General features: G+C 38.6%; 1 protein-coding gene across 3 annotated transcripts in view; it reads left to right on the plus strand.

Annotated features, from left to right (window-relative positions):
* Positions 1 to 17193, plus strand: part of Kcnh5 (potassium voltage-gated channel subfamily H member 5) — a 294555-nt gene extending 277362 nt beyond the window's left edge. For 2 of the 3 annotated variants that reach the window (XM_057782950.1, XM_057782949.1), the window contains 3 exons: positions 6366 to 6647; positions 6702 to 7182; positions 7228 to 17193. In XM_057782950.1, coding sequence (XP_057638933.1) covers positions 6366 to 6647; positions 6702 to 7182; positions 7228 to 7313 — 849 coding nt within the window. In that variant the 3' untranslated portion in view covers positions 7314 to 17193. Of the gene's footprint in view, positions 1 to 6365 lie in introns of all 3 variants that reach the window. The other variant, XM_057782948.1, reaches the window with a different exon arrangement.
* Positions 17194 to 21654: the final 4461 nt, after the last annotated feature.

The following is a 21654-nucleotide window of genomic DNA, read 5'->3' on the forward strand; positions in this document are numbered from 1 at the left end:
TTGTGGGTCATTTTAACACTGGCTTTGTGGAGTATCCAGCGTTATTTCAAATGCAATATTTTATAAAATTAATCTATACAGCTTATATCAAATTATTAGGATACTGCTTGCTACCTGTAATTACATGTCCATGAAAGATTCAAAAGCATTATAAGGAATCTTAATTATTTGCAGGTTTTCTCTCTGCCTAATAAATAGTAGTCAGAATTACTTTATCTAATTAATACACTTTATAATAAAGGCTTTTATTGAATAAAATATATCAGTCTTTCTATTGTAGTATTTACTTGAAACATTTCATTACTTGATAAAAGTGTCAAGATAAATATTTCCATGAAAGGAAGCATTCAGTAGACCTAATTAAATAATGTTGCAATGGTTGTATAAAATAATTACCATATAAATGTAGGCTCATAAAGTTATCTTTAAAACTGCTGTGGGACAATGATCTTGTACTCTGTAAAGATTTGTCACTTGTATTGGTTTAATAAAATGTTGATTAGCCAGGAGCCAAGCAGGAAGGATGGACAGGGCAACCAGAACAGGAGAATTCTGGGAAGAGAAAAGGCTCAGTCTGCAGTCATCACTCAGATGCAGAGGAAGCAAGATGAGAATGCCTCCCAGATAAAGGTGCCAAGCCACGTGGCAAACACAGACAAGAATTATGGGTTAATGAGAACTTAAGAGGGAGGGTGCATAATATGAAGTGTTTTTAAATGCAGTGAGTGGCCTAGTTAGGCATCCTTAACATTTTGTTTTCTTGTTTCTCAGATTATGGTAGAGCCTAGTAGACAAGCTTTTAGACCGCGGAAACACAAATTCATTTTCTCTTTTTATGGAGAGCTTCACTTTTCTGTATCTACATTCTCTTTCCTTTCAGGAAGAAAATAGAGTATTGCCATAAACTAGAAATTAAGCTCATAGTAGATATCCCTATAACTATTCTGAATAAATAACCTTCCAAATGCATTTGTGGGTCAATTTTGAACTGACTACATACCATGACTTTGTTAACTACCTACTTGTGGGCCAGATGTTAAGGATGATACAGTAGTAGCTTCAAATGAGAGATTGTAGTAGATCTAGTTATCATTGAAAAATTACCCAGACTTCATAGGTGCAACTATCTTGCAACATCTGAAGACACTATCTTACTGCAGACATCTTGGTACTCAGGCTCTTAACAATTTTTCTCCTCTTTTCCTGTACTGGTGCCTGAACTTTGGGATAGGGGTTAAATTATTATGTATCAAGTGGAGCTAAGCACCCCAAGGATAGTTGTTCTCTGCATTTTAGACAGTGTGGACTGCTACATTGCTGTAGGTTTCAAAAACAAACTTCTTTGATGAGGAGTAAGAGCTCTACTTACCTCAAGTCTCCCATGGCTGCACTCCCAGATGAAGATCTATAGATAATTAATGGCTGCTATGGGAGGGAGTTTCTGTATTCTCCAGAAACAAGCTCCCAATAGAGGAGTTGGAATGGGTTGGAAATGATAGAAATACAGTATTCAGGTATGAAATTCTCAAAACAAATAAAAATTAAAATTGAAAAACCAGATATCATTGACTGTTTAGAGCAGGGAAAACCCATTATTTGCAGTAAGGCTCTATTACCTGTATATTTTCTCAGTAGATGAGGTTGTTCAGATTAAGATTTTGCTATTGAGTGGCTGGAGAGACAGCTCAGTGTTTAAGAGCACTTACTGCTCTTGCTGAACATCCAAGTTTGGTTTCCAGCACTCATATGGAGCCTCACAGTTGCCTATAACTCTATTTCCACAGCTTCTGACGCCCTCCTCTGGACTCTGCAGGCACCTGCACTCACACACACATACTCACACATGGACACTCTTATATTCATAACTTTAGATATGTGAATGTATTCTTAAAGGATATTCACTTTAGCAGGCCCTATTGTAGAGATATATCAGCTAACAAAACAGACAAAAAAATTCCATTCTCCTAAACAAGTAAATCTAGATGTGAGAGGGAGAAAAGACAGTATTGGAGTCCAGGGAACACTATATTATTTGATCCTGCCTTCCTTGTTTTACACGAAGGTAACACATTTGATATGTATATAAGGAAGAGGAAACACAAGGCCACCTTGAAGGGAAATAATAGATATACAATGGCAGCGTGTATTTTGATGGAGGGTAGTGAAACAAGCTTATTGGCTTTTTTTTTTTTATGAGAATCAGGGGAGTCTGGAAATCGTCTCATTGAAGAATCATACAAATCTCCCATAGAGATCTCTCCAGTCATTAGTCAAGGCTGCCTCTGATCCAGTAAGCAAAGAGCTTCAGTCCCATTCTTTTAGGGTGTTTCTCCATAGCCAGTCTTCTGTAAAGGGTACTTTTGGGGTATGGAAGTGCCTGCATCTCTCCATGCCCCATCCATTCAATTACCCAAGGATCTCACATGGCCTAAGGGGCAGCACTAAGTTGCTCTGAGTGACAGCAGAGTGAATGGTTAGGATGATATGAGGTTCAAGTCCTTAGATTTGAATCCTAGCCACTTGCTAGCTATGCGGCCTAAGACACACCATCTAAATTCTCTGAGCTGACAGTTGATCCTCTGTTCCATGAGACTAATGGGGTCCGTCTCACACAGAATGGATGGCAGTAAGGTGGGGAGACGCAAGCTTGAGAGGGACTGTGTTGCTATAGGTAAACTATTTTGATGACCTCTACATTGAATTGATTTTTTTGTTCCATAGTAAATTATTTATAATTTAGTGAACGCCATCAAATTAAATACTTAAAAAAATTATGTCCTGGCTTGAAGTACATAGATTATTATGTTAGGCAGTTGATCAAATGCACGGGCCTTGCTAGTATCTAGGTTTTAATTTAAAATGTATGCTTTGGGTGTAGAATTTTATAACCCTCTCTTCCCAGCCTGCTTTCATGGGGCTCAAGACTGAGCTGTTAAGGGATGAAGGTGGTCTCACCTATTTCAGAACCTCAGGCTTATGTTTGAGGCCTGGAAGTCTTGTGGTCACTACTCAAGGTATAGGCTGTGCTTGGTGTTCAGGTGCCAGTCCCTGGCATCCATATACCCAAAGAGTCTGGTAGAAACTCCACTCCAAGTCCCCTGCCCCCTCTCCCTCCAAACCCTGCTGCATCTCAGAAAGCCAACCAAATGATGATCTTTCCCCCAGAGATTATCAAGACCACTCCCACAAAGTATTTAAACTGCTCCCCCTCAACAAAAACAGATGCATGATTTTCGGTCTTTTTTTTTCCAGTCTTCTCTGTTGGGGGCTGGGAAATCATCTGGGAGCATTTTACCCATTAAACCTGGGCTTTTCTAATTCAGTTTTATTTGGTCTGATTTGGATTGCTGCATCAGTGGAGAGGCTTATCGGGGTGTAGAAACTTTTTACTTCGTTGCTCATTTCCTCTATGTGTGGCTTATTTAAAGGTCTGAATATTTTTGTAGCAAATATTCCACAGAGTGCAATGTCTCTTCCTACCTCACACTGCTTTCTCAATATCTGGCTTCTGAGAGGCTGAAGTCCCAAGTCCTGAGCCCATATTGAAACCCATCAATGCTTATCTAGCTTACAAAGGAAGCAAAGAGTTGAACCTTCAACCTCCGCAGGAGACATGCTGTTACTTTTTTCTTTGTCTTCTTTTCTTCCCAACATACACTGCAGCCTTGAGAAGGGATGTGGATTCTGCTGCTCCATCAAGTCCAGATATGAAGTCAGGGTCAGTCTTGATGTTCAAGTTCTCCCAAACGTGTGAAGCTAGATGTATCTACTGCCTTATTACCTTCCCCTCTGCAGTAGGGAGACAAAGAACAGCAGTGGTGTGCAGGGCAGGTTTCTGCTACCCAACATCTCCAGTTCTTCCTCTTTCCAAATTCCTTTTACTTTCTCGGTGGCTACATATACTAAGCTAATCCAATTCTACTCCATTTGTCTTCTGATGCACACAGGATGTCTGGCCCTCTGCCAGGCCTCCCTTTGTGCTAGGTATTTTGGTATTTGGAGCCTTTGTTCCCAATTTAATATTAGCAATCTGAATACCTGAATGCCTTTGTCTGTTTCAGTGGGTGAGTATGAGCAGCTTTTGGTCTAGAAAAGCCTTTTATATCAGTATTTTTCATAGATATGTTACAAGCCTAAATCACTCAACATCTTGAATTTGAATTTGAGAAGCACAATAATAACGGTGCATAATGGTTAGCTATGATATTGGCAATCTTTTAAAAAATGTTTCTGAGTTCAGATGCCCATAATTCTCAATCATCAGAGCTACCAAGCGTGGAGATTCTATAAACTGTGAGGTATATGATCTATCAAGAGGGATACCAAGTGGAGTCACAAAAATACAAGACTATGTTAAAGTAAAACTTCATGTGAAACCAGACACTTCCCTGTTTGCTCTACTCAGGGAAACAACGTGTACTTGTTTAGTGTAACCCACACATTTTGTGGTTGTCCTGTGTTATGCCTGCCCTTCCTGTGTGTCAGGTACTTGCTCTCTCCACTGAGATTTGAAGTGAGTTCTCTTTCCCCTAATGTCAAGGATCACAGTAAGGCTCTCTCTGCTCTAGGCTAGGTCATTACTTATTTAAAACAGTGTCTTGGGGTGAGTTAGACAGGGACATGGAGAGCCATTTGTACCAGGCTTCCTCTGTCAGCTCATGGAAGCAACACGGGTGGATAAAAATAGTGTCAATCTTTCCCTGTTGGCGTCTGTCTGATCCCAAAGGGCGTTAATGCCTTGCAGGCGTATGGCATGCTCTGTTTCTGTAGGAAGGATGAGAAGTGTGTCAAACTGTGAGAAGATTTCCAGCTAAACTGCGATAGCTTTGATGATCTGTTAAAAAGAGCCAACTTCATGTGCCACCAGAGAGGAAAACATATGGTAGCCTTTCCATGTAATTATTGAATTTATAATATTTATTTATGTTAAATTACAAGTTATTACCCCTTGAGAGGCTGGCCTTAGTGCACCAATCTCCATTTGGAAAAAGAGGCTTGGCGCAGACGGAGGATTGCTGCCAACTTGACTTTTGACTTCTCTGCTGACACAGGTCATCATTCATGTTTCTTTCGGACATAAAACCTGATTCTATATGTTATACCTGGGGGCTGAGAAACCTTTAAATGGTGATAAAAGTGTTTACAATTTGGAGGTGTTTTGAGTCCAAGGGGAGAGAACCGCCATGTAGTGAGGTCTGTTATGTGTTGGGACTATGGGCTTCACAAGTGTTTTTACTCAGAGAGCAAACGTGGGGATGGTGAAAGAGAGAAGTCATTTTGTTTGGGTTGTGAAATTGTTTGATTCTGAAAGTGCTTTGTATGGTGAAACTCTTCTTAATTTTCCTCTTAGATTCCAGCTACAGTTACTTTGTTTTTCAGGAATCTGAGGGAAAAAAAAAACTCATTAAGTTAACTTCTAACTGAAAATATGCCCGGTGATATCTCATATAGCCAATCATTTTTATTGTCTTTTATATTGTCACCACAGTTTCTTCTCACCATTTTCAGGAGATTCTAATGGTACACTTTGCAGCAACTTTAAGGATGTGTGTTAATTTACTTGCTTCTTAGAAATTTTTCCTAATGGATTCTTGATCTTCATTTGTGGACACACACGTAAATGTTCTCAATCTCCAGCCCCTCCCATGGAAACTGGTTATGTCACTGGAGGACTTGGTACCCTTGCAGTATTCACAAGGCATGAACTCTTGGTGTCTTATCCATAAATAGAGGATAATATTAAAAATGGTTTTGAAACAAAGTTAGAAAAGGAGAAACCATACCAAAATGAGGAAATTTAAGTACTATATATTTGTACCTACACAAATGCACACATACTAGTATATATTTGTATATATGCTTTTATATGGGGCCATGTAGTATTTTTACGGAGTGTGTCAACTGCTTTTCTTCTGCTTGTATGTAAGAGAGTAGTCAGTGTCCCTGTGTTAGATTTCGTGTATATTGGATTGTTATATGGTATCTGAATAATAGCTTCTTCCTTAGGAAAGGGGTGTGTGGTGTGTGCAGATGTTTCCTGTGTGTGGTGCTTGCAGATATTTTCTGTGTGTGGTGTGTGCAGATGCTTTCTGTGTGTGGTGTGCACAGATGTTTTCTGTGTGTGGTGTATGCACATGTTATCTCGGTGTGGTGTGTGCAGATGTTTTCTGTGTGTGATACATGCAGATGTTTTCTGTGTGTGGTGTGTGCAGATGTTTTCTCTGTGTGGTGTTTGCAGATATTTTCTGTGTGTGGTGTGTGCAGATATTTTCTTTGTTAAGCAAAGCACACCCAACACAGTATCACACGAGTATAAAGTCATCTGCTCATGTAACCATGGTTTAATCATCTCTCCCATTCCCCAGATCATCTTCCGTAAAATTAGTGATGTGAAGAAGGAGGAAGAGGAGCGGCTACGGCAGAAGAATGAGGTGACTCTCAGCATCCCTGTGGACCACCCAGTTAGGAAGCTCTTCCAGAAGTTCAAGCAGCAGAAGGAACTGAGGAACCAGGGCTCAGTGCAAAGTGACCCTGAGAGGAGCCAGCTTCAGGTAGAGAGCCGCCCTTTGCAGAATGGAGCCTCCATCACAGGTACCAGTGTGGTCACCGTGTCACAGATCACCCCCATCCAGACTTCTCTAGCCTGTGTGAGAACCAGTGAGCCCCTTAAGCAGAACAACCGTGACGCCATGGAACTGAAGCCCAATGGCGGTGCTGAGCAGAAATGTCTCAAAGTCAGCAGCCCCATCAGAATGAAAAATGGAAATGGGAAAGGGTGGCTAAGATTGAAGAACAACATGGGGGCTCACGAGGAGAAAAAGGAAGACTGGAATAACGTCACCAAGGCTGAGTCGATGGGGCTGTTGTCAGAGGACCCCAAAGGTAGTGACTCAGAGAGCAGTGTGACCAAGAACCCGCTAAGGAAAACAGATTCTTGTGACAGTGGAATTACAAAAAGTGACCTTCGTTTGGATAAAGCTGGCGAGGCCCGAAGTCCTCTGGAACACAGTCCTATCCAGGCAGATGCCAAGCATCCTTTTTACCCCATCCCTGAGCAGGCCTTACAAACCACACTGCAGGAAGTAAAACATGAACTCAGAGAGGACATCCAGCTGCTGAGCTGCAGAATGACTGCCCTGGAAAAGCAGGTGGCAGAGATTTTAAAACTACTCTCAGAGAAAAGTATACCCCAGACCTCCTCTCCAAAGCCCCAAATGCCACTCCAAGTACCTCCCCAAATACCATGTCAGGATATTTTTAGTGTGTCAAGGCCTGAGTCACCTGAATCTGACAAAGATGAAATCAACTTTTAATATATAAATATATATACATATATATTTGTCAATATATTTAAAATGGTATATACATCTATATACATACGTGTGTATATATAGTATATACATATATATTTTCACTTGCTTTCAATATGATGAACACAATATGGATTTTGATATGTACATACTGCATGTCCAGCTGGATTCTGGCCTGCCAAAGAAGATTATTCAAAACATAGATATTGCTTGTATATTATGCAGTTGACTGCATGCACACTTTACATTTATTTATAATCTCTATTCTGTAATTAAAAAAAAGTATGAATTTTGTTAACTAAGGCAATGTAATCTTTGAAGAATCAGGGTCCAACCTGCCAATGTTGCCATGACAAACTTGATCTCAGGCTGAGTATATCGAGCTGTCATTTCTTCACTATTCTGTTTATTTAAAATTATAGATTAATGTCAAGGGAGAGTTCAGCTTCTGAAGCTGTCAGACCATTTTACGATCTCATGCCATAGGGTATTTTTCTGTAACTTAGTGTTAGGTTCTTTTTCCCTACAGGCAACGTTTGCTCCATTGAAATGACTGTGTTTTTGCCTACATCTGATGCCAGTGTCGGATACTGAGAACTTACTGCTATGGGTTTTGTGCATGTATTGCATTTCCACTCAATGATACCTCTCCTTTTTAGCATTGTATTAGATAGTAATCATTAGCTCTTATGTAAAGAATTCCCTGCTCCCTCCGTCTTGGAGAACAACTGTCATTTTGGGAGCTGACATTATCAATACCATAAATACTCAATTGTTAATATAGTGTACATTATTATAGAAACACTGCACCACAGGGTATAAGAGCCTTTTAACAGTGTGTTAGATATGCTGATTGTCCAAAAGGCGATGAATGGTCTACATTTATATTTCCACAGCTCGTTCAAAAGGGGGTGTTGAAAGGCTCTTAGCAAAGAAACATATCAAAATTTTAACTGCTAATGATATACTTTTTTAAAAAGAACATAGGCAATTAGACATGTTTTAATTGCACCTTCGTGGCTTAGAAAGAATGAAATATAGGTACAGAAATGCCGACACATGATTTTGGTTGCTTGAAGAGGTGATAGATGAGTTGTGGTTAACTTACAAAATAACCAACCTAGAAGGATAACTGCTTTACTATGACTGTATTCTGAGTACAAATTTCCCTAAGCTTTTGCACACAGTTGCATTGTTGGCCTTCCGTTGGGTTGATAACAATAGACCACCATGGCTCAGGCAGACCTACTCACAAAAGGCTTATGGGGCTGACTGTCATAGTCTTTTGAGGAACAACTCCTCTTCTGAGAAAGTGCCTATTGTCAACCAAAAGAGACGTCACAAATGTTGCGCTGTCTATATTTAGGCCCTCAGATGATAACACTCAAAAGGAAATGCAGACCTCTCTTGAGAACCCATGGAGGCTGTTTCTTATCAGTCCCGGAGTTCCTGGAGTTCTTTCTTCCTGGGCACGTGCTTTTCAATTGGTGTAGGCATAAACTTTAATATCAAGAATAAGGAGGCTGGTGTTTGCATTAACCTGCAAATGCATGTCAGTCACTTGTGTATTGCAAGGTTACACACATACGTGCATTATATATGCCTATATACACAGGTGAATTTACAAAAGCTGGTGACAAAAATCAAAGAAAAAATATTTTGTTCTTTTATACCCAATTTCATGTGCTTTTCTATCTTCCAGTCTCTCTAAAGTTATAGAAAGGAGAGTTACCGCAATCATACTGGAGAAGTATAAGACAGAAAATACATTTAAAGTTCTTCACATAGGATATGCCCCTTTGTTCTAGGACTCCTGGAATGTATATTAGCTACAGTGGGTTATGGTTCCTTTACTTCCCATTACTCAAAATGGACATTTCCAGGGCCAGACATTTCTGTGTTCTGCTAAGATAACCTACCTGCCACAGGCAAAAGGAAGTGAAATTACAAAATTAGCCTTAAAATTGAGGTTTGGGGGCATTGTTTTAGCTTTTGCACTTGGAAGAGACCTTGTCCTTGACTTCAAAGACTACTGGGTTCTAGAGTGTTTTCTTATTTGTTAAAGTCAAGTGTGACAAATACCTTTAAAGCTGAATGGGTGATCAGAAAAACCATGAGTGCAGAAACCATTGTTCTGACTTTAGCTGCATTCAAAGCCAACAGCTGGTCTCAAGCTGTAAGAGACTCACTGGCGCAGGAAACGGGTTTGAAATGGAACGTGTGCCTTTCCGTATCAGGCTTACAAACCTTTTCCAGGATCTGACAATGACTCAGACAGTTTTAGCTAATGACGTACAGCTTCAGCCATCATGAGATTTCTATCTACACACATGTTCCCATAGGTGGGTAAGAAACATAATGGTTTTTTGAACTGCGCCGGGCCTTCATTAGGGAGGGAAAGTATCAATTGCTTATTTTCTTGGTGCAGTTTCCACAGTATTCTTTTCCAGACCCCTGTCCTCTGTGTGCATGGCACGATGTACCATGGCTGAAATGCACCCTGCACATATTCGGCAAACGTTGTATATAGTCTTAGGTTTCCAGATTTTAAAATTCTCCACAGTAGAATTTAGTCAGACTTTAATGAAGGGTGAGAGCTTGTTTGCACACATGTGCTAATGATACATCACATGTGCTAATGATACATCACATGTATCATGACTCTGGGTAGCCTCAGCCAGCACGCAAACAGTGCAGGCTCTTTGTGGGACCAGCTGACTGCATGTTTGAGTCCTACACTGTATAGGTGCTCTTGATGCATCCAGAATATTTTTTTATTATTATACTTCTGAACAACGTACTAATAGGATTAGGTGGATATGTATTTGAAATGAAAACATTTTGCAAGGCAATCTATCCATCTTTAACTCTGTCATGATGCTATGATGGTGGAAGATGAGACACTGTATTATGGGCAGGTGGTTTTGACAAGTATCTTGAGAGCCTCGCACTGAATGTGATTTGGCAGACAGAAGAGCTTGTAATAAAGGATGAATAGAAACCCCAACAGTAGAAAAAAGCGTCAAAGCTCATAGTGCCTCCCATTTACATCAGTGACTTTGAAATAGTTCAGGAATAGTGGTCGAATTTACATTCAAACTACATTCTTTTTTTTAAAGTTGAAAATTAATATTTATTTCAAAATATCTAAAATTATAGTCTTCTGATTTTTTTAATTTTTAAAACAATCTTTTTTTTTTTTACAACCAATCACAGTTCCCTCTCCCTCCCATCTTCCTACTCCCCCAAAATTCTCCCCACCATACCCCCATCCACTCCTCAGAGAGGGTGTGGCTTCCCATGTGACAGACATAAATGCTGTCACATCACTTGAGGCAGGACCAATGGCCTCCCCCCTGTATCTGGGCTGAGCAAGGTATCTCTCCAGAGGGAATGGGCTCCAAAGAGCCAGTTCATGCAGTAGGGATTAATACTGGTTCCACAGCTAGTGGTCCCACAAACTACCTAAGTCACACACTGTCACCCACACTTAGAGGGCCTAGTTTGGTCTTAAGCAAGTTCCCCAGCTGCCAGTCCCACTGGTCGGGTCAGATGTTTCTGTGAGTTCCCCATCATAGTCTTGGCCCTTCTGTTCATAATATTACTCCTCTCTCTCTATGGCTGGACTCCAGGAGTTCAGCCCAGTGCTTAGCTGTGCATCTCTGCATCTGCTTCCATCAGTTACTGGATGAAGGTTCTATGGTTACAATTAAGGTAGTCATGAATCTGATTAGAGGGGAAGGGTATTTTAGTACTCTTTCCTCTATTAGATTCTTAGCTGGAGTCATGTTTGTGGATTCAAAGGCTAGGCTCACAACCAAACTTCATGCTTTAAAGAATTTTATTTTCATTTCAAACCTGGTTGCACGTTTGTTACAGTTAAGAAAATTCCCTACAACTTTGCATTGGTCAGAGGACAGAGAGCTGTGAGAATGTGGGGTTTTAAATGGCTCCTAGAACAATGGCCTACTCAGTACTTTAATAGGAATGTCAATTATAAGAGCAAACCAAAATGAAAGTTTGAAAATTAGTCTAACTGGACTCCAAATACAAGTCATATGGAATTTAAGGAGATATTGTTTACCTGTGAGAACCTGGGAAACTTCAGGATTCTTTTGGAAAAAAACCTGTTGATTTTGTTTTGTTTTATTTAAGTTAATCGTCAAAGAAGTGCCTGGAATTGCGCAGCAGTTGGTCCTTGTGAAATTGTCCTTTTAAAGAGTTTTGAGGTTATAATTTAATTATAATATTTTCCCTTCCTGTTCCTCCCTCCAAACCCTTCCACATACCCCTCCATGCTCTCTCTCTTTCCAATTCATGGCCTCTTTTACCACTATCTTAGTTGTTGCTGAATTTTACTACCGTGTATCATTTCTCTTTTTAAAGTTATTTTCTGAGTCCCCCGCTCCCAGTGTTTCATGTAGAGAAAGAGAAAATTTGTCTGGATCTACCACACATAGATACCTCTAAAATGAGCATTTTCTTAGGTGAGTGCTGTGCTTTGATATCTTTCTTAGATGTGAGTATGCTCCTGGGATTCTGTTGGAAAGGGAGAGAAGAAAGTATGCTTAAAATTTAAATATCATTGGGTGCCATCTCCAATTCTGATTCCAGCTCTGTCAATCTAGCAAAGTTTGGATAACTGTCTTTAGCGTGCTGTTTTTCTGTCTCAGTTTTTCAAACACTGAGTACTAAAACAAAGGCTCCAACTACTCCCAGGTTCTATCAAGCTGTTATTAGGTCAATGGGAAGTCACTTTTTTTTTTTTAACAGGAAAACCACATTAGTCATTTGAAAGGGCACTAAAACCTGCTCGTGGTTGTGTGTCCTTCGTGACAGTGTTTTAATTGAGAAATTGATGGGGTTGTTATTGTTAGAATTCAAGGAAGCAATGTTCAATACATAGACATTTGATTTTTGAACAGATTGCAATTTTGTTAATGTTTTCTCATTCTGCAAAGAAGCTTTTGTCCTCAGGGTTCCACATAAAGTCATTTTGTTATATTTGCTGTGATGGCTCAGGGTAAGAAAAGAACAAGAACACTAACACAAAGGGGACTTTTTTCAACAGAAAGAACATTTATGTTTAGATTTCTCACTGGGTTTTGTTAGGATTCTCACCTAACTGCAATTTAAAAATATGTTTCCAACTAAGAATTTACTAGAACTTTTTTGAAGTACGCATAGTTGCAAGCATCAAAAAATTATTAGCTTTAAAAGTCTTTAAAAATAAAGACTTAGAGTCAAAGGGGGCTAAAAATGTCATTGGCCCCAACTTTTTGCTATCTACTCTATCCTCTATTTGCTAAACAATTAGTAATATTTATATTTTTTATCCATTGTATAACAGCATTACAGCTAACAGTTGCTTTAAAATACACATACTTTCCACCAGTTTCCTTTGAGTAGAAAGAGTTAAGCCAAAGGAAAACATGACTACCCCTTTTCTAGAGTCATCATGTATTTTCCTGACTGGCACACCCACCTGAAAGGTATAAGGACAACATATATGTATTCTAAATCTTAAAGAGTTTTTAAACATTTAGATGATATCAGTTTCTAAAGTTGGCTCAACTGTAGCAATTGAACAAGAGATAAATTCAGATGCCTCTGTGCTGAATAGATTCATCTTTACTGTTAGTTTGTTTTTTTCTGAGCAAAGGACTCACCCATGTGCTGACTCAAGTCCCCAGAGGAGAATTGGGTGAAATGTGATCTTGACAATGAAGTTCCAGAGTTGCCACTCTTTGATGACCTGTCCTTGATTTCCATGTCTCTCCATTCTAAAGCTTAGATTGTCACTAAAGTGTTTTCAAATTTTACTTATTTAAAAGATTTATCATCCATAGCTCAATATTAACTAGGAGTTACAGTCCTTTTGTTAGTCTCTATTCACCTCTGTTTTTCTGCGCTAAAACATAAATTAATTTTCCCCACATTTATAGAGGTTCTCTTTGTATCTCCTGGACTTGACTCAATTTTTCTCATTTAGGATATTTCTAGAATGAGACACTCAGATGTTAAGTCAGTTGACTTTTAAAAATTAAGACAAAGAAACGCTTTCTCTAAAGCTAAAATATTTTAAGTAACAAATTAATTACTTGAATAGTGATACCTAATTATATTCAATACATCAATGTGTTATGCTGTGCCCCTTTAAACTGTGATTAATAACTTTAATTTTCAAAGTATTTTATGCTCAATCGATGCTTCTCAGCTGTCTGAGAAGGGTCGTGTCCGAAGGTCCTGAAGCAAGATGGGTTTTTCCCACACTATTCTTTTATCTCTTGTACCTCAAAAACACTCAGGAAGGCCAACATACCCAGAGCGTTTCCTTGCTTACGTTATCTTTAGAGTACTAAAATTGATTGAACTCAATGATGAAGTTGGACATGTTCGTGAATTTGGATATAGAAAGAATAGGTTAGCCCAAACTTGTTTACATGGCAATAGAAGTTGTGGCTGGTTCTAGATTATCATTAAAGTGCCGAGTCATGCTATGTAGGGAAGAGCCATGAATCAGAAATTTTAAAGTACCTACCATGGGTCGTATGTCCTGAGAGTACTTATACGCTTTGTAATTTAAGATTTTCTGTCTCTTGCTTCTTAATGCAAGGTGATTTGTATGCTTTGTGGGAGTCAAAACCACTCAGGGATTGGATAATGAACCGGAGATATCACAGCCTAGCGGAGAGAAGTCAAATCCGTGTGCTTCTTCCCCTTAGATCTAGAAGTAAGTGAATGTTAGTTAGGCTCATAGTTACTGAGTATTGCCTGCACTAATCAAGGTAGTTAAATAATCATATTTAATTCTGCAGCATTCCTATGAAGAAGTAAATTAAGGAACTTAAGTAGGATTGCAGTACCTAATTAATAAACAACAGATCAGTAAAGCTGGTATTCAAACACAAGCAGTTGGACCTTAGAAAAATATCTTCCTGCATAATCCTTGGGCTATAAGGACAGACTTTTCCAGCATGAATTCCAATTTTTTTCAGGACCTATACAGTCAAAGATTCTCTAAATAAAAAGAATTAAAACAAAACAAAACAAAACAAAGCTGTACCCTGTAACATCAATGCTTGACTTTCCTGGTGGCCAGAGTAAATGGCAGAGATTGAGAACTGTTGTGAATAAAATCAGCCATGATCTAAAAACTGAATTTCCCTTCACTTCTCCCAGAAGCTGACAGGCACCAATGGGGATGAAATGGGAAAAGTAGTTACAATAAGAGACAAAAGTAACACATGACAGGTATGAGTATTTTAGGTTGTCTTTCCCAGATGAATTTTCACCTAAGAAGGGTTTTTTTTAATATATATATGTTAAAGAAAACAATATATGCTTAAGATTTTTTTCTTTCTGTAGTTTAGGTGAGACATCAGAAGTCTTTCTTTAAAATTTTTTTGACTCACTGTGTTTTAAATAGAGTTTTCAAGCCTTTTTATTGATTATACTGATGACCGTTTCTTGCCAAAGCACTATTAAATGCATCTTCAAATGACCAATTTCTGTTTAGAATGGAGTCTTATGTTCTCACCCAAATTTAACGTGCTTGTTACCTATCTGTCTCTATATAGACAGATAGATATATATTTGCTTTAAACAAATTAATTTTCTCTAACGGAAAAAGTTAAGATCTAAAGTGTGATCAATTTTGTTTTTCAATCTATTGAGATGTTTGAAGGAAGTGTCTTGAGAGAACTAAAGACAGATAGGACATGGCCAACTCACAGTGCAGAGGTCTCAACCCAAGCTACTCTATGCGTGACAGGAGGCAGAGGGAACTATGAGTAACACGCAGATTTTGTCTAAGTGGGAGGATCCCTGGGACTCTATCCAAAGTTCTCATGGTTAGGTCACCTTCATCTTTGGCATTTTCATGTAAATGAGGTGCTACATGTTCATTGCTAACCTGTGCTGATTGTGGCATTTGGTTAAAGAACACTGCCGGAAAGCTACAGGGTATTGGGAGAACACTGTTGACTCCTAAGTGATTCCTCCTTGTGAGATATCTTTTTAAATAGTTTTTGTTTGGTTAATTTTGAAATCACATGCTACAACCGTGGTTTTGATTTGAATGAAACATTGTGAACTAGTTTGAAAACTTGTCAGTTATTTAGGGCTTTTAACATGAGAGGATGCTTTTCTACCTACTTCCAAGTTTACCAGTTTGGCTTCAATCCAGAAGTCCAAGTCCCTAAAGTACCTGGGTGATTGGTTTGCCTCTTGATTAGATGGTTTCCAGACAACACATTTATGCAGAATCATTGGTTGATGAAGAACCAGCACAAACAAGGGGGGATAAAATCTAGCTCAATGACTGAATAAAGCAGATAGAATATTTATAGTTAATAACTGATGTAAAAAACACATTGGCAAGTATTGTATCCTTATTCTCAGCTAAATGATCTTGGGCAATGTAAAATTGAGCCACCTCTTCCCATGGTGAGGTACTTCGCTGAGTAAAGGAAATTGAAAAGTGTTGAAAGAGTTGGTTCCAGACTTTTTCAACCAAAATGCTATGAAAATATTTCTGATAGTAGCCCAGTTGATCAAGTAGGAAGGTGAGCTAGGCAGTAAACTATGCAAATTAGAATGACTGATATTTTTTAGTTTTGTGTCCAAGTTTGACTGAACTGAGTCTTTAATATTGGTCTATTTTATCTTCTAAGAGTGGATTATTAAATAAAATCTCAATGTACTTTATTTAAAATCAGTTATCTAACATATTTCATTTCAGAAATTTTAGTGGCAGGGACTGCTTTCTGACCCCCAGGGGGAATGTTTGATGCTGTGAGTCTCAGCATCTCCATCAGCAACATGAGATGTTAAGTTGGCTCGGTTTTTATATCGGATCCACTGGCTTCCCTCTATAGCAGCCTCCTTCTGTGCTAAAGCTCATTATAGTTAGAGGGAGGGAAAATTCATGCTTTACCTAAGAAACTGACTTAAACTCTCATTGTCAATGGATATTTCCCTCTCTGGTGAAAGGGTTAGGGTAAGTTGGACAGTAGGTTAGAATCATTTCCACACCTACATGTTGTGGTAAGAAATTCTGTTACAACTGGCGGTTGTTTTCTGTTGTTTATTGAGATGGCAGTGACTTCAGGAAATGCTTGGTACTCAGACAATACTACTGAATTATCCATATCTAAGATACATTAAACATTATTTATTTCTTTTGACTCTATGTTCTACTGACTTTGTGTACACCAGTGATACCATTTTGTACCTTACAATGTAAACTCCTGACTGATCTTGCTACAGGGATTTATTTTTTTCAAGTTCTCAAAAATGTTTCTGCCACTGTAACCATATTTGTGGATATTAAAAATGCTTCCTAAGGGTTAACTCGGTGGAAATATTTGGTTTATGTATTGGATAAGGAAATTTGGTTTATCTATTGACTAAAGAACACTTCATGGAAGATATTTTTAATACCAATATGTTAAACAGTACTTGTCTATAGTTTTCAAAATTTGCTTCATGCTAGGCTGATCATGTTTTTCTACTTAAATCAAGACATTGCAGTGTGTAATATAGAAATTTTGTATGTACTATTGACTTATTGCTCAACTGCTTAGAGATTATGTGAAAACATCTTAAATTGGAGACTTTAAGGTCAATTCTGAAATATTGTGATCAAATTCAATTGCAGTTGGGAAGTTTGTCACAATTTCCACTTTATTGAAAGTTTGTTCTAAAGAAATTGTTGTTTCCAAAAATGAATTGGCAGGTGGAAGTTTCTAACCCAAAATAATCCTGGGTTTTAGCACAATAAACTGTATTTCATCAGGGAGGATTAACTTTGCTTTTTTTCACACTTTATTTAAATGTGGATATTTTTTCATGATACAAAATAAAATGTGCATTTTATGGAGCTTGTTTGAATTAGTGAGTCTTTCTTGGAATTTTGAAATTGGTTACGTCTATGAAAAGATTCCTACAAAAAAATTCATGGGAATAAGTTCAGGGTGTGTCTTGATGCTTTGTATTGCTATGATAAACATCATGAGCAAGCAACTAAGGAAGGAAAGAGTTTATTTCTTCTTACACTTCCAGATGAACATCTATCACTAAAGGAAGCCAAGGCAGGAATCTGGAGGCAGACACTGAAGCAGAAGGCTTGGGAAAGTGCTATTTATCGGCTTCCTCCCTTATTGTTAAGATTGCTTTCTTAAACCTTCCAGGACCACCTTCTCATTGGTGGTACCACACACAGTAAGCTGGACCCTCCAACATCAATCATCAATCTAGGAAACGTCTCACAGAGTTAACAACAGGGGAAATCTGATGGAAGCATTTTCTCAACTGGGTTTCCTGTTTCTCAGATGTCCTAGTTTATGTCAAGTTGACAAAAAATAACCAGCACAAGAAGCCTTTTGATATTAACTTTACCAGTGACATCTTAATCTTGTGCAATATTTGTATCTGGCATGGTATAAGTAATAAAATTTGTATCATATTCAGTTATAATGCCATGATCCAGTAGTAAATTTCTTTGAATAATTAGATCTCATGTATTATGAATGAGAGCTAATTATCTGGTCTAAGTAGACTTTGTGAGATATTTTTAATTTGAAAATAAAGTTTATTTTATTTTAATGCTTCTTAAACCTATCAATGCATTAAAAATTCTTCTAATAATAGGACATTGTGGAATTATTTCAAGACACAACATGGAACAAAATGATGATGGTGCTTTATTACAAAAGGGAAAAACATTATAGAGAAAGAGTGTGTCGTATAACACAATAATACATGGAGTGTCATGTAGTAAGAAGTTGCTTGTTTGTTTTCTCGGCCACCCAGACTCCCAAAATAACCACACAGAAACTGTATTAATTAAATCACTGCTTGGCCAATTATTTAAGCATAACAGTATAACAAAATTGTCCTTAAATTTGTATCAATAAACCAGTATCCATACCAATGCAAATCTCTATGGCTTATCCTCCTTTAAATGTAAACAAACATTTATAAACGAATTTGGGGGTAGTTCTCTTCAAACTAATTCCTTCTGTTTATTGAGCAAAGTACTTTTTGAGGGGTGTCCAAGGCAACCTTTCAGGGGATCTTTGTCCATCAAACCACATTAGTCTGAAAGGACTCCATAGGTTTTCATCCTCTGTGGAAACAAAAGCAGAACCTTTTTCCAAAGCAACATACCCTTAGACCCATATTTTGAAGTCATGACACCTTTAAGATATATATGTTGGTTTAGCTTAGCAGCCTGTACAATAAAATGTCTCTCTGTACATAGCTCATTCATAGTCAAAAATTCAAAGAAAACACAATAGTATACATAATCCAGAATCTTTGTGAATTTTTCATTTTAGGTGGCTTATTTGTTTTTACTCTATTACTTTTTAATATTTATTTTATTATCTTCACTCCTTTAAGCTATGACTATCTGTACTCTCTCTTTAAAGACTTTGTTTTATTTTTTTGTAAACTGTCTACTTAACTTTTTATGCTCTTTTTCTTCTCTCTCCCAAGCGTACATACATTTTTAAACACACTGTGACCCATTTAGAGGTCTCTTCCATCTGGATTTGTCTTTATCGCATATCTGTAATCCTTTTCTAACCAGAAGTACTTCTTAAAATGCTAAGCCCTTCTTATAAACTTAACCAGCACCACTGCTGCCTGCCCGCCCCACCCAATTAAGCATGACAGAGCTGTTTGCTGCCTCTGAGAGCCATGTTCACAGCCCCATTTTTAGGCACACAGCCAGTCTATGTTGCCATTAAGGAAGTTGTAGCTCTCTGTTCACAAACCCATTTAAATGCTCCATAGTGGACCTCTAGAAAGAGTCAGAATTCATGATGGCAGCACGGCATAGGAAGCCAGCATTTCAAAACCATGAATTTTTTTTCTGTTACTGCTGAATCAGGAAAACCTCACTTAAAGGAATTATAGCATGCTGCCTGCAAGCAAAACTCATTTGGGAAAATAAATGTGGCTAAACTTTGTTTTTTAGTGTCTAGAATTCCTTTCCAAGCCCTCTAAGGTGTTATGTGGATTTAGTTGGCCACATTGGCACACCAATTTGTAGTAAGTAAGTTTGTTTTCCTGGCTGCTCAGACTCCAGAAATAACCACACAGAAACTATATTAATTAAATCACTGTTTGGCCAATTACTTAAGCATATTGCTAGCTAGCTCTTATATCTAGAATTAACCCATCTCCGTTATTTTATATTTTACCATGAGGCTCATGGCTTACTGGCAAGGTTTCATCATGTCTGTCTCTGGCAGTGGCTCCATGGCTCCCCTTGACTCAGCCTCTTCCTCTCAGCATTCAGCTATCTTTCCCCACCTAGCTCTATTCTACCCTATCACGGGCTCAAGACAGTTTCTTTATTAACCATTGTTATTCCCAGCATACAGAGGGGACTCTCACATCAGTGTCATGTGATAAGAAGAGTGTCACATGACACAATAATACATGGAGTGTCATGTAGGAACTCTTTAATGTTTATTAGTATCAATAGTAACAATAATTTCTAATACAGTGTTTTGGAACTACCTAATTATTTTATACAGCAGCACACTGGAAGGAGAGCTAGTGAAGGGCTGCCTCTGCAGTGGAAGGAGCAAGATATGGGTGGTACTCTGAGTTAAATCCCAGTAATCAAAGAGTCAAGGCTATAATGATCACGCATACCACATCTTTGAGCAAGAGGGTGTGGAACACACTACACAAATGAGTAAACAGTGATCTCTCTATTTTTATCCTTATTTCCTTACAACTTGCCCCAAGAATAGCATTGAAACAACCCCTGAGGCTTACAACTAGACAGAGGTCAACTCTCATTAGAGAAGCTGCTTCTTGCAGTAGATGGACATTGACACAGAGACCTGAAACTGGTTAGTGTGCAAAGAGTAGGAGGCTATGGAATGCTCAGCCCTAAAGGGGATGTCCATCTTACATCCCTACCCTCAAGGTTCAAGGAGATCTATGTGGAAGAAGAGAAAGACAGATTGTAAGAGACAAAAGGTAGTGCAAGACTTCAAGGAAATAGTGTTTTCCACACACAACAGGGCAGCTACACATAGGGACTCTCAGCAAGTGTGATAGCATGACTTGTGCAAGCTCAAGTCAGACAAAACCCCAGCATGGAGGAGCCTCTACCTGAAGAGCTATTGACAAGTGATTACTGCCAGGAGAGGGAAGTCTGCTTTCTTTAAGTTTCCACATTGTCTGTCTTTACATGCTAGCCCCAAATTTTACCAAGTAGACAAAAGGTGGAAGGCAGTGACTCAGAGCAGGTGTTCTCTCCCCATTGCATACATATGCTTGTGCCCTCCTCTTCCTTGTAGTTTTTCATTGTGCTACCAGCAGGCAGAGAAGAAGAGGCTCTCTGTAGGTAACCTAAAGTCTGAGGTAACTTTCAAAGCCCCCTGCCTGGCATGAGGGAAAAAAAGGTAGAGTAAGGGAACATGTTCAACAATCACAATCACTAGAAAATCCCCAGCAAAGTGGAGGCCCAGGTGGTGGGGGTTGGGAGATGCTGGCTTTTAGGGACATCATTTGAAAATAAGAAACTTCAGCACTGGTGGACATGTTAGAGGTCTCTTTCCTTTGCTTGCTGGAGTGTCCATCTCTTTGAGTAGCCTAAAGTAGGTTGGGGATAGATCAAATGAGAAAATAGCGTGAAAGTGTCTTAAAGGATAGAGTGGGCTATATGGAGCTTCCATTGATTTTCTTAGCAGGCTAGAATAGATTTCAGACTTTCTGAGAAGGAGCAATAAAAATTAATAACCTGCACTGACACTCAGCCCTGAGTAAAGCTCCAAGTTCCTCCCTCTATGAATGGAGAAAACTGGACAAGTTCAAAGTTTTCTCAGACACAATCAATAGCCCCCACCTATAGTGTGTGGGCGTGGGTGCATGCATGCATACACACACACACACACATACACACATACACACACACACCCTTTTATATTTCAGGGAGTGCATTAAATTGTATTAACATATCAGCTACATAAAAAAACCCTGATTTTATTCAATTAAATAGAAAATTTCCAGAGGGTGGTACCATTTTCATTCTCAGTGTTGCAACATCTTATGAGATTCTGGATGGCACATACACTAGGATTTGGATGCTTATAGAATTTGTCCTGATTTAAAATATTTTTTCTTTTTTTATTAATTAATTAATTAAATTATTAAAGATTTCTGCCTCTTCCCCGCCACCACCTCCGATTCCCCCCAGCCCCCAATCAAGTCTTCCTCCCTCCTCAGCCCAAAGAGCAAGCAGGTTTCCCTGCCCTGTGGGAGGTCCAAGGACCACCCACCTCCATCCAGGTCTATTAAGGTGAGCATCCAAACT

This window comes from Chionomys nivalis, chromosome 10, assembly GCF_950005125.1.
Source record: "Chionomys nivalis chromosome 10, mChiNiv1.1, whole genome shotgun sequence".
Taxonomy (NCBI): Eukaryota; Metazoa; Chordata; class Mammalia; order Rodentia; family Cricetidae; genus Chionomys; species Chionomys nivalis.